The sequence below is a fragment of the Lonchura striata genome, chromosome 10, assembly GCF_046129695.1.
Source record: "Lonchura striata isolate bLonStr1 chromosome 10, bLonStr1.mat, whole genome shotgun sequence".
NCBI classification, from domain to species: domain Eukaryota; kingdom Metazoa; phylum Chordata; class Aves; order Passeriformes; family Estrildidae; genus Lonchura; species Lonchura striata.
The window spans coordinates 16,091,194-16,107,781 of record NC_134612.1 but is presented as its reverse complement, the minus strand read 5'-3'; the positions used below and the strand labels follow the sequence as shown (position 1 = coordinate 16,107,781).

Below are 16,588 nucleotides of genomic sequence, written 5' to 3'. Positions count from 1 at the left end.
TAATTATGATAAAAAGGCATAAAATGCCAGACTTGAGTTGAACATACTCATGGAGTGACATTAGCAACAAATAACTATGCAGGGTTTGAATGTAGATGGAAAAGGCTGAATAAAGAGTAGCTACTTCACTGCCCATAACTGCCAGGCTCCTAATTCAGGCAGGCCATATTTTACTGATAGCAGAGCCAACACAGCCATAATGTACCCCCACCCTTCCTGTTTTGTGAAAAATCCCATCCATCCCCAGGGAAGCACGGATGTTAAAAACAGCAGTGTGAATGTGAGGTGAAAGGATAAGACAGAAAGCACAGTCACAGGATGTAATTCTCATGTGTTTGTTGCACATCATATGCTAAGTTCAATTTTCCAAAAGCTTTGTTTTATTTTTAAAGGTAACATCTTTATTATTATTATTATTATTATTATTATATTTATTAGTTATTATTATTATTATGCAGAGATGAGATTTTTTTCCCCTTTGATCACAGAGCAAACAGTTTGCTTTTGAAAATGTTAATGGAGTCCTGATTTAAAACATTTTTTCTTCACTTTTTTTTTTGTTGTTGTTTTTTAAAACGTTGCAACAGACAGGATCTGGGTTTCGATTTTCTTGTCCTACACAAAGAAAGATTCTGGAGTTCACACTCCAAGCCACTACCAGTAGGTCCTGCCTTGCCCAGTTGTCATCATCTCAGTGTGGTTTCGCCAGGTGGGGTGGGTAGGTGGGTGGGAGGGGAGGAGTTGGAAGAAGGGAGGGTATTTGTCAGCTATGTCGAGTCTTGGTTAACAACTTTGCCTCCATTCATGGTTGGTGTCCCTGAACTTTTCCTTGAGCGTCCTTGTTTTTCTCCAATTTCATGCAGCGATGGCTCTCTGTACATGCACACTGCAAACAGAGGAGACACCCGTTAACAGCCCTGAAGTCACAGACAGTCATGACCACAACAAATTATTTCTTTATACATGATGCTGGATTCCAGCCCCATTGCAAACATATACACACACCCACACTTACAAAACCCCTATCGACCCAGCAGCAGATCGTGTTACCCAGCAGGATCTGTTTACTTGCCCTTGCTGCCATTTGCTTCTGTCTTTGTATTATTTCAAAGGAAGAGAGAGACAGCAGATTGACTGCTCACAGATAAATCTTTCTTCTTTCTAGGTTTTATGTGTTTTACAGTTTTTTTCATGTTATATTCGTATACATAAAATAAACATTTTAGCTCACAGAGCCATGTACTGCCTTGAGATGCTGATTATCATCTAACAACAGGTTCAAGAATGACCTGGTTCCCAGCCCTTGACCTGCAACAAAAGCCCTTGAGAGACCTGAATCAAAACTACACCTGCATCTGAGCCATGCAAGCGTTCTGGGTGCTGAGCTGTGGATCTGAAGAGGTGACTCAAGCCCATTTGGCTCCATCGGCCGGGAGCCGAGTCTGCTCTCGGCTCTTCCTCTTTATTCCTCTGTAAATCAAGCCAGCCAGCCAAGGTCAGGGCTGTGAGCAGACACATGGATGAGTTCAGTGACAGCAAGTCAGGAGCTGTCCCAGCTTTCTGTGGTCATCTGGCAGCACCTGAGAACAGGGTGGCTGGAGGGCACCTTCTCTCCAGCCCCTGGCTATGCAGTGTGTGTCCTATAAAAATGTACTTGCTGGAGCCCAGACAGCCGGAGAAGGCAACGTCTGCCCAAGGCATGGCTCATCCCCACGTCCTGGGCAGGACAAAGCATTTGTCCAGCTCACCACGTGGACTGTCCTCACGGCTGTGCCATGTGAGGTGTGCCAGAGCAGGGGCACGAGCTGTTCACACCAAGGAGAGCATCTCTGATGAGCTCACTGCAAATGTGGCAGGGTGCAAATGGCATTGAAAGAGTGAGGCATCTCAAGGGCAGGCACAGAGGATATGAGAACATAAGGCAGGTCCAGACTGCAAATGTCATGTCCAGATCTTTGCAAAAATTAGGAAATGAAGAAATAATTGTGTATTGCTTCATTTTGTGAAGTTGTCACATCACAGACAATGGCACAGAGCTCCAGCACAGGATAGAACCTATCAGGGTAAGGTTCTGGCTAATCAACAAGAATAAAACTTTAAAAATTATCTGAAGAAATGAAAAAGAAACACCCCATGTACAAAAAGGCAATGTAAGTGCTTGTATCTATAATCCCCCTTGATTTCCAAATAAATCCTAGCAATTAGAGGCAGGCTGAAAATGACATTATTGCTCTGTGCTTTTACTCCTGACCAGATAAACAGTTACAGCACTGTGCAACAATACAGGACAAAGATAAAGTGCAGTCAACTGTGTATTAATAGGAGGGATATTGAATTCAATATAAGAGCAGTAAAAATATATTACTTTTCCCGTGGAGTATTTTTCATGCAAGGCTTTCAAAGCAGTTTAAACACACACACACACACACACACACACACACACACACACACACACACACTGGTCCTCCCAGCAAGGCTGAAAGGAGGTACTGCTCTCCAAACTGTTACTGCTACTGGAGCTATTTCTTTCATGAAAATTAGGAAAAAAAAAAAAAAAGAGAAAATGAAGGAGTTGTCCCATGGATCTGAGCCAGGATGAGCCATGCCAGGACTGCTCATCAGGTGCAGACAATGGATGCTGTCTGCATGCTGCAAGGACAATGTGTAGCATGGCAGCAACAGATGGAAAAGGGTTCTCACATCCCCTCTCAGTCCTGAAGCTGCCCCTCGCACCTTGGAAAATGTTCCTCAACAACATGGTGACAGTGGCAAAGTATCAAATAAAATCCTAAAGAACGCATGAAATGGTTAACAACTGAGGAAAACCTGTGCCCTTGTGATTTCTCACCCTGAGCTGCAGTCTTTGGACAGCACTGAGGGTGTGCATCACTTCTGTGACTCACCTTATTCTCGGATGTGATGTTTGCCCAGCAGAATTATGTATTTGTGCCAGTGTTGTCCCAATGCCCCTGACATTCCATACACAAGTTTTGTCTCAAGTGCACTGTTGCCTTCACCCTGACCTCTCTGGTCCCAAGCTGGAGCTGGAGGGATCTCCATGAGTTGTTCCCCCAGAACCAAGCTCATCTCACCCACACCCATCCCCAGTAACCCATCAGGCTGGGCCAAACATTTAACCACAGGTGAATGCTGCAGCATCACCATGGCATGCTGCCTTTCTTCAACTCCCTGCCTCTCACCACGGCCTTTGGGCAAAAACCTTGAGTTGCCAACAAGGCTCACAGAGTAAAGAATATAAACCAGACTACTGAAGTAAACAACATTTGACCCTGTAACTGGCAAGCAAATAAGGCAGGAAAGTTTTATCTTCCAGTCTAGTGCAGGATACAAATACTGATGTAGGGCATGGCTGGAGACTGCTCACATTGAGCTTTTCAGACAGAGCTGTCAAAGCCTCTGTACCAGACAGGCTGTGCCAAGAGCCCATGCCAGAAAATCTGTAGCAGTATAGGACAAGCATATTTTCAGTATTTAGATAAACCTAGATCAGTGTATGCAGTACTTACATGGCATCATGCACAAGAGATGCCTGGGTATTCTCCTAGTCAAGATGCTTGTGCACATGTGCTGAACCATGGCCATGTCTCAGCAGGGCTGTAAACCCCCTGCACCATGGCACACAGGTGTGTACATCTACATCTGCACAGGCACAGGGCTTCAGAGACAGCCCAACATGTTGTGCAACACAGGCTCTTGGACTGCAGCTTGTTCCTCTTTGTGCTGAGGGAGTCTGAGCGTGACTCACGCAGGGAGATGTTAGTCATGGACTGAGGAGGGGGTGTTTGCAAATGGACTCTTGTGAGTGCCCAGATCTTCACAGCTTTGAAAGTACATCACTGGGCTCCAGGACTTGCAGCACTCACTGACAGGTCTCTTTGGGATCCCTCTGTATGTGTGTGTGTGTGTGTGCAGACACACTTCCCTGTCACCTGCTCTGAGGTGAAGCAGCAGCAGTGTGACAGTGATGCCCGGACACCTGGGAGGTCTGCTGGAGCACACAGCACAAGGAGCTTTGGAAGGATGAGCAATTCAGCTAGAACAAGAGTTCCCTCCCTGCTTTGCCTTGCTTCTCCCACCCACCCACACCCACACACCAAGCCAAATACAGCCCTTAATGTCTAGAAACCAAGCTAATGCTTTGGAGTTTCAATCAGATAATCAGCTCCTATGCCCCAGATTCCAATCAACACATCCATATTCATGTTTTAACTGGAAAGTGTTGTTAACTTGATCTGCTGAAGAGCTGTAGGCATTAATGGAAGGGGGTGAACACAGTGGAGCTGTGCCCATATCTGGTTCTTGAGGCTTTCGATTCCCTGCTCCCCCGTGAAGCAGCAGTGCCTGCCACTCACAGGCACAAGGGAAAAATTTGCACAAAGAACAAACTCACCAATTAGGAAGGAGACTGAGTGTACAAGTGAGGAGGACAGGGGTGGCAGGGACCACACTTCCTGAAGGCAAAGGCGTGGAAGGGGCTGCCTGTCACCCAGAAACAGCTCAAACTCTTGCCTACATGCTGGCACAGGATCACACTCTCATTTCTGTTTCCCAGACACGGCACTGGCACATCACCCACACGATGACACTAAAATCACCCTGGGCATCAGGGACTGCCTGAGTTTGGAAGCATCATTTTGTGTCCTGACCCTAGCATTTCTCACTTGGCATCACTGCAAGTTGAGGAGGTTCAGGGGATGCAACAAACTCCATTTCCCTTCTCTAGAATATGGCAAAATGCTTATTAAGCACATTAGATATTTCCTATCTATCTATCTATCTATCTATCTATCTATCTATCTATCTATCTATCTATCTATCTATCTTCACTCTGTGGCTTTCCTTGTCTCAGACCCTTGTGAGTCAGGAGGAACCACAACTTTTCTAAGCTGCTGTTCAGGAGGTGGGCAGCCCTACAGAATCACCACGTGCCCGATGGTGGAAGCACATCCTCTGGTAGCAGCCCAGAGGAGGCTCCTTGCCTGGACAGACACCACAGCTCTGGGTGTTGGTGTCTGCCCGAGGGGCTGAATTTGCCAATGCTTTGGTGAATTAATTGCCTGAGCAGCAGCACTCAGGGGCACCAGGGAGTGAGTGATTAGGCACCCTCATTTCTGCCTCTAACTACCATGTTCTAAATCCCAGCTGATGCATTTCAGAGGTATGAGAGCTTGTGTATGTTTGATGGTAAAATGTAAAGGATGTTGCCAGGTAGAATCACATTTTGTTCAGATAAGACAGGCAGCACAGGATAGCAAAAAAACAAGCAAAATCATGGTTAAAATACATCACATTTGCCATCTAATAAGATGATCAAGAGTCTGATAGATGAACGTAAGTTAGTGTGGCATAGAAAACATATCAAAGCCTGACCACCTGGAAGACAGACCCAAGAGAGGAGCTATGTTAGCAAAGACTTACAGAGTGTGGAGATTTTGAGGTTTGATTTTTTAAGAATACTTCTTAGGATGTTGGGAAAGTAACAGTTTATACAGGCAGGTAGTAACAGGACAAGGGAGAATGGTTTTAAATTAAAAAAGGAGATATTTAGGTCAGACATTAGGAAGAAATTCTTCTCTGTGAGGGCAGTGAGGTACTCCCACAGGCTGCCCAGAGAAGCTGTTGATGCCCCATCCCTGGAAGTGCCCAAGGGAAGGCTGGATGAGGTCCTGAACAGCCTAATCTGGGCAGGGAGGCATCTCTCCCCATGGCAGGGGGTTGGCACTAGATGTTGTTTAAGGTCCTTTCCAACACAAGACTTCCTATGACTCTATGCTTTATGTATTAAGGTGATACCTTTGAAGCATTTTCACGAGGTCTACTGCATTTTCCTAGTCAACAGTCTTGTACTTCTCTACAACATCTGAGGACTCTGCCTTAACAAAACTTGGATGTTATTTCCCTGAGGAATGACACTGGGAAAGATCTGTCTGCTTGGATACTCATCAGTGGTAATAAATGGATGCAGACTAGCCATTAACAGGTCACCTTTGTATCTGAGACATGTTCGCATCATGAGGCTGAAGCGCCATAAATTCAGAGTTAGGGACTGCTCTGCTGACTTGGAGGAAGTTTTCTGCTTCTGTGGCCAGATTTGCCACCCTAGATGTTTTCTAGTTTGTGCCAGGAGAGACAGGAAATTAATTCTTTCTTTGGGAGAGTTACATTTGGAAATTATGTCTTTAAGAAGAAGGAAATATAAATAACAGAGCACATCCACAGTAAGCATCTGATAATATTCCTACTTAAATGACTGGAAATTTCTCACATTGAGAGGGATTTGGATATTTAGAAGAACAAAAGGCACTGTGGATGGTAGGATTGTTCTGCACTAATCATTACAGACACTTAAAGAGACTGAAATTTCTCTAAAAGATTGCTTGTTGTTCAAATGACAATTATACTCAAGCTCATTTCTTGTGCAGTGTAGCTCAATCTTGATGTCTTCCCTTTAGGGTTCATTTAGCTTGAATAATCAGTGATCAGAAATAAAAATATCAAAATAAATGTGTTGCGTATGTGTGTTTTGAAGCAAAACTGGCAGCACACAGTACATCAACTGCTGCCTACCAGGCTGTTCGCCTTGGCTTTGCCTGTGCACAGATGGGAGAAGAACTTAACGTCTCCCCTGTTATTACTTAGTAAGTTTTTTGTGCTTTCATATTGATTAAGCTTAATCTTATTTCCAAAAACAAACAAATCCTACCTACACTAAACTAAAAAAAACTCCTACCAACCAAAACCCAAAACTTTTCCAGTTGGTATCTACTGAATATTGTATAAATTACCTCCAGCATCCTGCCAATCTACATGAGTCAAAACACTCTGAGTGTTTAGCACAGCAGAAAGCCATAGCTGCTAAAAGCCATGCATTACACACATCCATACACAGATACCACTGTGTATATATGCATATGTGCTCCCATGAGTATTTAGAAATTATCAGTGAGGATATTTCTTATTTATGTATAAGTTTACTGTCTATTTGCAATTTCAAGGAGACTTCTGAATTCAGTGAGCAGGATGAAGCGATGGGAATCAAATGAGCTTAGGGAGCAATCTGGGCTTTTTTCTGTTTCCCTTCCTCGTGAACCCTTTCTTCACTAAACTGCTGCATAATTTTTCTGTATATCAGAAACAACAGGGAAGTTTAATCTCAGATATAACTGCTATTGAATGATAGGTGAAGTGATTCCTAGCAATGGATGTGGCACTTCTTCCCAGGGGGAGCAGATTCCTCCTCACACACACTCCTGTGTCAGCAATCACGGGACAGGGCTAATGCTGGTGCTGGTATCCAGTAACAGAAAACCTGGGGATGTGACTGTGGATGGAAGTTGCAAAGTTCCTGTGGATGGAAGCTGTGCCCTGAATAAGCAGCAAAGCCCACACACTGGGGCAAGCCACAGCATTCTGCAGAACTGACATACAAATACAGCAGGAGAGTGCTTTGAGTATTTCCTTGGAGTCATAACAAAGAGAAAGAAGCTGTTAAAACAGGGTAGGAATTGCCCCTTTTCTGTAACATCTCTGCAAGCTCTGCTCACGGGGACTTTGATGGATGCGGTGCACAGAAGTCACGTGGAGATGAACCCGCTTTACTCCAAGCCTCCCCACCAGCCTCTGCTGCCTACAATGAATCTCAGGCTTGGGAACAGAGTCCTCCGTCTGGAGGCACAGTCCCAGACAGCTGAATGCTTTGGGAAGCTGACACGTGCCTTGGCTTGGGAGACTGCCAGCTCTTTGATGCAGCAGCGCTCACAAAGCCTGACTGCAAAGCATGTGGAGGAGGGAAGGAGTGGAGGAGCCCTTAATTTGGCTGCCAACTTCCAAAGCTCGCTGCTCAGGAGGTTATGTGACAGCTGTGATTGAGGCAAGTGTGGGAGGATGCAACTGCGGGAAAGGGAAGCTCTCAGGCTGGGCTGGGTTACTCAAAATGAAAGCCAGAGTGGCATTTGCTGAAATGAGATCTCTGCTGTGGGTCAGGTAGCTCTGTTTTAGGCAAGGCTTTCCACGAGGAGAGCCACAGGAATGGCCTAGTTTAATGAATGCAGAAGGAAACTATTGAGCTGTTCAGCAGACACCATGCATGCTAGATTAAAAAAGAAGCCTGGATTCAAAGGATCCCACTGATCAGTGCCAATGCCCAGCCAGGAAGTGAAGAAATACCAGAAGGAGGTGGAAGCCCAGCTGTGAAAGCTGGGGCTTGTAAAAGACTCTCCTCCGGTCAAGGCAAGAGAGAAGCTGGTGACCAACCCCATGCCTGAAGCAGATCCTGCTCCTTAGCAACACGAGGGCTTAGGGTACCAATCCCACTAATGCCTCAGATAAACAGCAAAGGGCTCCTGGCTGAGAGAAGCTGTTGAAAACAAGCACAGGACAAGCAGCTCCAGGCCATTCTCTGCTCTTTCAACATTTCCATTTCCTGTGCAAAGCCCACAGATACTCCAGGAATGCTGCACTGAATTTCTCTAATGCTTTGCTTCAGACGGCCTTTTCCTTACACTCACAAATTCCACCCCTGAGCTGGGAAGCTTTTAAAAAGGCCACTGCTGTGTGGAGTGAGCTCTGGCCTCCAGCACTTGTGAGTGGTATCTGTTAGGGGAGCATCAGTTCAAGCCTTCTCCCAAGCCAACATGAAGTAGTAAGAGGGAACACAGAGCTGTGCAGCCAAGGCCAGCTCCAGGCTACTGTGCCCCTGAAGGGGACAAATGGCAGGATAAAGATGGGGTCAGAAAGGCATACCTAGTTTGGGGATCAAAAAGTAGTGCTTCTCCTAAGCAAGAGATAGCAAGTGCTATTTCCAGAATCAAGTTAGTACCTGGTAAGTACTAGGCTTATCACACTATCTCTCCATTTATCAGGGCCAGTCCACAAAAAGCAAAATGTCCTGGCAGGAGTGTGAGGCACACTTCAGAGTGTACAGGCATCAGCAGGAGGGCAGAACTTCAACTCCATGACTTTCACTGAAGCCTCACACTGTGATGAAGACATATGGGATGACAGTATCCCATCTAACTTTGGACAACAACTCTACCCCCCAGTGACTAACTAGGATATCTTTGCATATGAGGAAAAACAGATTTAATCTCAGGGTAGAAATATAAAGAACATCCACAGCTGTGCTGGTACGACCCATTTTTCTTCTGTACTATGAACGGAGTGGCAAAGTCTAAAATCAGGTGAGATAAATCCTGTCTCTGCTGACTCTATATGGGACTGGAAATCTACTGAAATACACTGGCAAAATCCTCTGAAAAGACAACATTATGATCACTGCTGCATCACATTCCTTTGCAACTGCTGGCTGCTTTTCTTTACCAATAATTTCTTGTGTTGCTGGACTTTTAGATTCATCCTTTAGCATCCCAAAGCTAAGAAACCCCTTTGAGGCTAGAAGAAAAGCAGAGGAAATGCTAACAGTGCAGCCCATCACTTATCTGAAGTGCTCCAAACTTTTCTTCTTGCTTTCTGGTCTCAAAGCCCAACATCCCCACCCAGGAAACTCCAGCTCTGAAGTTGTTACTTCCCCCTACCCAAACCCCACTGAGGGAGAAAGTGGGCAGATTCCATACCTTCAATGGGTTTGGGTACAAAATGTGATGAGGGTTTGGTTTTTTTCACTCGGTTTCCCTTCATAATTTGACCTTCTTTATTGAGTCCCAGGAACCACGCTCGTCCGGATTCTTGCTGCCGGTACAGCGTGGAAGAATAAATAATGTAGTAGTTTTCAAAGACAGATTCTTTAAATTTGCACTCTGGTGTGAAAACATCCTGCAGTAAGAGAGAGAGAGAGAGAGAGAGAAGAAGAAAAAGCAATGGAAGAATTAATAATCACTGATCTTCTAAATTAGGCATCACACATTGCAGTTAGCAACAGAAAACAACAGGCATCAGCAATGCCAGCTCCCAGCAGTAACACCCATCTAGACAACTCCCAGCTGAAAGGCAAGGCTGTCCTTCCCTGGCAGAGCTGTGGCTTGCAAAACAGCCTACAGTGAGCAGGCATGAAAAATGTGCAGGAAAAGCCAGAAATTTGCCAGGATTTAAAAGAAAGAAAAAGAGAGTTGAGAAGCAGAGACACCCTTGCTGTTCCTGATGCCTTCCCCTGGCTTTGCTCATACATTCCCTGTGATGGGCAAATGTACAATGCTTGTTGTCTAAGATATTGAGGTTTCTTCAATTCTTAGAGGCAAAAGGCAGTTTATTAAACCATTTATGAGGATTCAAAGAAATGAGAGTACAAAAGCAAGTAAACCATTTAATTTCAAAAGCGATGTGAGGAAATACTGGCACAAAGCTTAGAAATCTTTCAATAAAGAGAAATAAGTAATTTTCAAGATTTCTGGCATAAGTATTTCTGCAGGTACTGAGGAGCATTTCCACACCTGCCTGGGAGCAAAGCACATATGGATCTGTCCAGGACTGTGGGAGTGGCTGTGCCATTGCCACTTGCCCTGGCTTTGCATGAAGTCTCCACGACAAAACTACACTCATCTATGGACTAGTACTTGTTATGTCCCAGTATTCAAGATTTACAGAACAGAGAAACATTAAACCTCTTTTAAAAGATCTGTCTGGCCAGGGGATTCTGTAACAGTGGGGTCCCCAACCTTCAGTGGTTGTTAGTGGGTGGGGTTTTGTTCCCACACTTTGAGATTGAGCAGAAAACCCATCCTGGCTAAACAAATTCTCTCACTAATTTTCTAGAAACTATTCTTGCAAAAAAAGTTCAAGCCACAGTGAAAATTGCTTTTCTGAAGCAAAACAATTTCTGCAAAAAAAATCCCTTCTTACAGATCCCAGATCTGGCATTTCTGAGGCCTGTGAGTAAAGACAGATGCTTCTAAAGGCAACTGATGCTCCCTCCCAAACCTTAGCCACTCCCAAGTCTTTGGGAGCTTCTCCAGCCTTGCCAATGCAAAACCCATGACCAACATTAAGCAAAGCATCTGGAGTAATGCCACGTGTTTACTGCAGACCTTGTTCAAGAGCAAACATTCTGAACATTCAGCAACACTCAGGAATGTGTTCCCAAGCGATCTGGGGGATATATAAAGTGTTGCTGGTGTGACAATAAATCCAGTGTGCAACAGACCCGCAGAGACTGGCAGGCTTGAAGCTACAGAAGATGAAGCACAGCAGAAAGCGCAGAGCTGTGCTGCACATGTGAATTTTTTATCAATCATTAGCACCACACAGGTAAAAACACCATCAGTAAAACAGGCCATTTTGCCTTATCTGAGGGAGTCCTTTGTGCCAGAGAAGTAAGTATTTTTAAAAGAGAGTGAGACAAGTTAAGAGAGATCTAGATGACTTACAGCACTATAAAATGGTGTTTGAAGTAGCTTCCCAAAAGAACAGTGTTTAAGCATTCCTTAATCTGCCCTTTATCTCCAGGCTTTGCCTTGCCTGGGAAGGCACAGCTCACCTGGGAGCTGGGTTTGCAGGAGCTGCCTCTGAACTGCTGCCTCGGGGGCACTCCCTGGCACCAGCCCCAGCCAGGCAGCAGCTCTCAAACCAAACTGGACAACTCAATCCCCATCCCCAAGCCTTCATTACCCCATCAGCAAAAGCTGATCACGAAAATTCCCTCTAGGGGGACTAAAAAGTTGTCGGGCTGTGAAAGACCTTCCAACTTGACTTAAACATGGAACTAAGACTATTTTTAATGAAGAAGAAATACAAAAGCTAATCAATTTTGAAAATGTAATTTCACAAAGTAAAACAAATATTTAAATTAGAAGTTATTGCAAGTTAAATTTTTAGCTCAATATCTACTTTAAAATTACTGCAGTGTAATATTTTATGACATGCAGGAGTAGTTCATAAAAGCAGATGCTGTATTGTATACCCACTTGTACCAATTAACTTACAAAGTTCTTATATTATTTTAAAGCAAATGCATGTAAAGACATGAAAGTAATGAAGACTTTAAGAAAATAAAGAAAAATCTATTGATTTCCTTTAAATGTTTACGCTCCCCCACAAGCAAACAGAAGCATCCCATTTGTTTTGTGAGTTGGCTGGTTGATTCCTCATCTCCCATAATTCAGTGGAAACAGCACTTCAGGATTTGAACCATGGCAACTCTACTATGAAACACGCCAGGTGTGTCCATCCAGCAGCCTTTAAAATCCACAGATTTGACAGCTAAGTTCCAGTTAAATAATATTGGTTTTATCTACTATTACCCTTCTTACATACATCATCTCACCTGCAACAACTGCGCCACATGGAGACAGCCACTCGTGGGACACTGCTCTGCTCATCCTGCCTCCAAACTGAGGCTCCTCACAGGTCTGAGCAGCAGAAACCTCTGCGGGCACTACCATGGACTTGACACAAAGAGCAAGAGGATGAAGAAAGAACCAGATGACTGGAGAGGAGGCAGGACAGAGAAGCACGACTCAGGCCACTCTTCCAAGAACTTCCTGAGGATTTTTAGTGTCCTCTAAATCTCATTAACATGCAAACCCTTATGTTTTCCTTCACTGCTATCTTCTTGGTGCCCCATGGCCAGCCTTCAGCTGCACTGCATCATTTAGTTTCATCACACCTTTTGCTGTCAGCTTCGGGGCTACCAGAAACAAAAGGCTTTTGGGATATTAATGGCAGAACCTCTCTGCAAGCGTCACTGTCAAAATTAATTGTGCAATTATGCTGAATCAGGGGGGAACTACTGTTTCAGTTGTATTAGGCTGAGATGAGCTGGGAAGAAAGACAGAACTGCAGGTGAGCACAACAGACTGCACAATAACAAAGCAGGCTGTAGCAGCCACTGATGCACAGACAGAAATCTGGGGTAACAAAAAATATTTTTTAAAAATTGCTGATCTATTCACCAGACCTCTGGATCACGCACAATTTAGGGTTTTTTTATTTGTTTGGATTTGTTTATAAGATAAATTCACTGTAGATGAAATGTGCTAGATGGGCAGACCTGGAGTCCAATACTTTCTCTTCATCTCAGATAAAGAGAGGGTAAACACAACAAAGAGATCCACGGTCTGTGCCCCCCACATGCTTCTGACAGGACATAAGGACACCCTGCCCCAGAGGGAATGCTATGGTAAAGCCCTGGGGTCATGAGCACCTCTTCACTTCCTCACTTGCTGCAGGGACCTTCAAAAACAAGGTTATAACGACTTCCACTCAATTATTTTTCCAACTCTCTCCTTGATTGAAAAAGCATGACCAGGTATAAGACATGACAGGACAGATGGCTTCTATTTTTTAATCACCAGACATCTTCAGTCTTTAAACAAAGAAATAAACAGTGACTCTATTTTCTGCACAAAGCCCACAGAGTTCCCCTGTCAGAACTGTCATGAACTAGTTCATTCAGAAAGCCCATCAGGTCTTCTCATTAAAGAGAATGCTTGTGATTTGTAGAAAAAATATTCTCTCAATTTATTTCAATGTGAAATATGTCTTTGACTGAATTATTTTTGCATACAAAGTAAAAAAATACATTTATTTGTTTACCATTTGGAGATTTAGAGCCTGAGGTATTTTGTTAAGTGTCTACAGATATTACTGCAAGTGGCTTGGAAAAGCAGTTATTTTTTAAATCGTTAAATTAAAAACTTGTATGAAATATTTGCAAAAAAAAAATTAGCAATTTACATGCAAAATTATTAGCATCTGCTTGCAACTTGTATTTTGCATCTCAATTGAGTCTCTTGAACAAAAGACAGTTGTATTAAAAAGAGTAATTAGATTTGCTTTGAAAAAACAAACATAGGTCTGGTTTGTGCAAACTGTAGTTTTACTGGAAATTTCAGTCTAAAAAAAAAAAAAGCCCTAACGCAGTACTATCACACAGAAAAAAAAGGGAGATCACATTCAATGACACCTGGAAGCAAAAGGAGCTAAATGGCTGCATCTGCCATTGGCAGGGGTGGGAGGGCATTCAGTGTGTCAGACCTGCTCAGGGAGGGTCTAAGGTACCACGGATTGCCCCAGAAGTTATTTATGGGTTAGAAAACCAAGATGTTGCATTTATCCTTGATCCCAGTATGTCTCCTGCCATCTGTAGAGGGAAATATGGATGTCTTCCAGGCACAAGCCAATCTCTCCCAGTCTCTCACTTTGGTTCTTCTGGGAGATGTTGGGAATGTCTGGGCCCATCTGTCCCTCACCACAGCACAGACTGGTTTGTGAGTACTGGTTTGTGAGTTTTTTCCTAATCCACCTCAGCTTTCACCTGGCCTGGCCAGGTAGATCTAACCTAAACTCTTTGAACACAGTAAGTTTGACTGGACCCTCTGCATTTCTGTAAAGCTGGAGAAGTTCCACTGACATCAGTGCAGAGGCACTGCTGTCAGACCTGTGGGCACGAAGCTGCAGGACATTCAGTGATGCACTGACAGCCTCGGAGATCCCAGCTTCTTCAAAAAATGCCAACCCAACAGTGCTGTAGCCCTGGTGCAATCACACTGCTGCCAGGGCAGTGGACAGCCCTGGTGCTGCTGAACAAAACAGTGCCAGCTGCCATACTGGCCTGGGAGCGTCCCTGCCACTGAGCATCCTCAGCCAGGAAGTGCAAAATAAAGGGTCCCCAGTTGTTGTGCAACACACCACCGCACCCAGTAAGCAACAGCAAGGTGTATCTGGGTTCTGATCACAAGAGCCACCAATCTGCTCCCCAGAAGCCCCTGGTGTCCCCAGATCATGGCAGAAATGGTGACAGGTTTCCATATGCAATGCTCAGGGAAAGCCAGCAGGAAACTCACAGGTTGCTGTTGTATTCAAACCCAGCTGCTCATTCAGCGTCCCCCCCAGACTGGGCAGCTTTGTTCATATTGCTCACCATTTCCCTACAACCATTCCCAAAATTGCCAGATAAATAAAGGTATCTTTTTTTTTTTTTTTTTTTTTTAGATCTCCTTTTATTATAACCCAAAGGAGAACAGCAAATACACACATCCACAAGCAAACCTAATGACTTAATAAATTTAGTCACTGAAACTAGCAGCAATAAAAGAAAAAAACCATTCTGCAAGTAGTTTGTGCCACAGTTTAGGAAAGGGATGTTAATTATGAGTGTTGAAATATCTAACTAACACATTCCCTGAGTAACAGTTTTCCTTTGTTTACAGCACTTATGGGTTTCTCTTTTATGTTCTGCACAATTACTGAGCCAGATCTTCAGATGGGGTAAAAGCACTAAACTGTACCATAGTCTGTGGCATGGCAAGGCTTCCCTTCCAGAGAATCTGGCTCAGGATGCTTACTGATGTTAGTGTTAATACTTAAGAGGTCATCAACTCATTTAAAACATATTAAGTAGGAATCATAAATATCAGCACAGCTATCAGCAGAGGCACTTCACTGTTGTTGTGGAGGCAGAGCATGGAATGACTGGATTGTGTTCACTTGTCGGTGTAAGCACTGTTCCATCCCAGGGAAAAGGATGGCACTGTAGAAGAGCATCTGTTTTATGGTGCTCTTTACATTGTAAAGCCCATTCTACATTCCTCACTGACCTCAGTTAAGGCAGGGTTTCATCAGCACTCCTCTGATGCTAACAGCACTGAGTAATTCAGCATTGAAATCAATATGGATATGCAAGACACTGGATTCTTGGAAGACATTAGAGCTTCCAGATGAAATGCAAATGCCCAACTCCCATTTAAACCCCTGAAAGCTCAGAGACTATGTTTTAGAACATCTGGGAATTTGTGATCACAAACCTCATACGACAGCACTTGATCCTGGCATACTCTTATTGCCAGGACAGGTCTTTAACCCCAGAGGTTCCACTTGCAGGATAAGCCCTGTGCAGACATGCCTTGAACAGAGTCCAATGCAGCTCAGTGCCCACCTGCCTCTGTGTAGCTTCTCCCCTGACCTAGGGTTGCATCTGTCTGGAAATGCTTTAAAATAATTGTAGCTGAGCTCTCTCTTGGCATGTGATCAAGAACCGCAAATGTGCATCCAAACTTTACATCTCATCACATCTTTGTCCAGATGGCAGGTGATATTCTACTCTTCACACTCCACTCTTCCTCCCCCTTCTAGCTCTGTAAGAGATTGGTGACAAGTCTTCATGGTGGCCTTTTAGAAGTAGGAGAGAGCACATACATTTTAAAATAACAAGCTGCTACATGGGAGTGTACAGTGAGGCAATATGGTATCTGAAAGCATTCTGACTCTGCCTGGACCATCTGTGGGCTGGAGGGAACACATTTTCAAATAAATCATCATCCATGCAGGTCTGTTCTCCAGCTCTGGGAGCTGGGAAGCAGCATTAGCAAGTCACCTAACTTACTGCCTCTGAAAATTTAACTAGAGGGCTATCTGCCCTCACTTTTGTGGGAACTCTCTGTACTCAAGGCAAATAATTGCTCAGCTGGCTTCCCTTTAAAACACCCACACAAGAAGTGGAGTGCAGATCTGCTAAGTCTTGTGAGCTGATCCAATATTCCTAGACAGGTAGCAAAACCCAAGTGCTGGACAAGCCTCTGTAATTAGGCTGGCGATCTTTATATGCGGACAAAGGTTGTCCTCAAGCACCTTTTAATGTCCAAGGACTGATTAAATAATTCATGTCACCATCACTGAG

General features: G+C 44.1%; 1 protein-coding gene across 4 annotated transcripts in view; it reads right to left on the bottom strand.

Annotated features, from left to right (window-relative positions):
• Positions 1-306: 306 nt before the first annotated feature.
• FGF12 (fibroblast growth factor 12) overlaps positions 307-16,588 on the bottom strand; it is a 216,112-nt gene continuing 199,830 nt past the window's right edge. For all 4 annotated transcript variants that reach the window (XM_021536858.3, XM_021536857.3, XM_021536855.3 and 1 more), the window contains 2 exons: positions 9,594-9,792; positions 307-886 (listed from right to left, as the gene is read on the bottom strand). In XM_021536858.3, the coding sequence (XP_021392533.1) occupies positions 768-886; positions 9,594-9,792 (318 nt within the window). In that variant the 3' untranslated portion in view covers positions 307-767. The remainder of the gene's footprint in view (positions 887-9,593; positions 9,793-16,588) is intronic.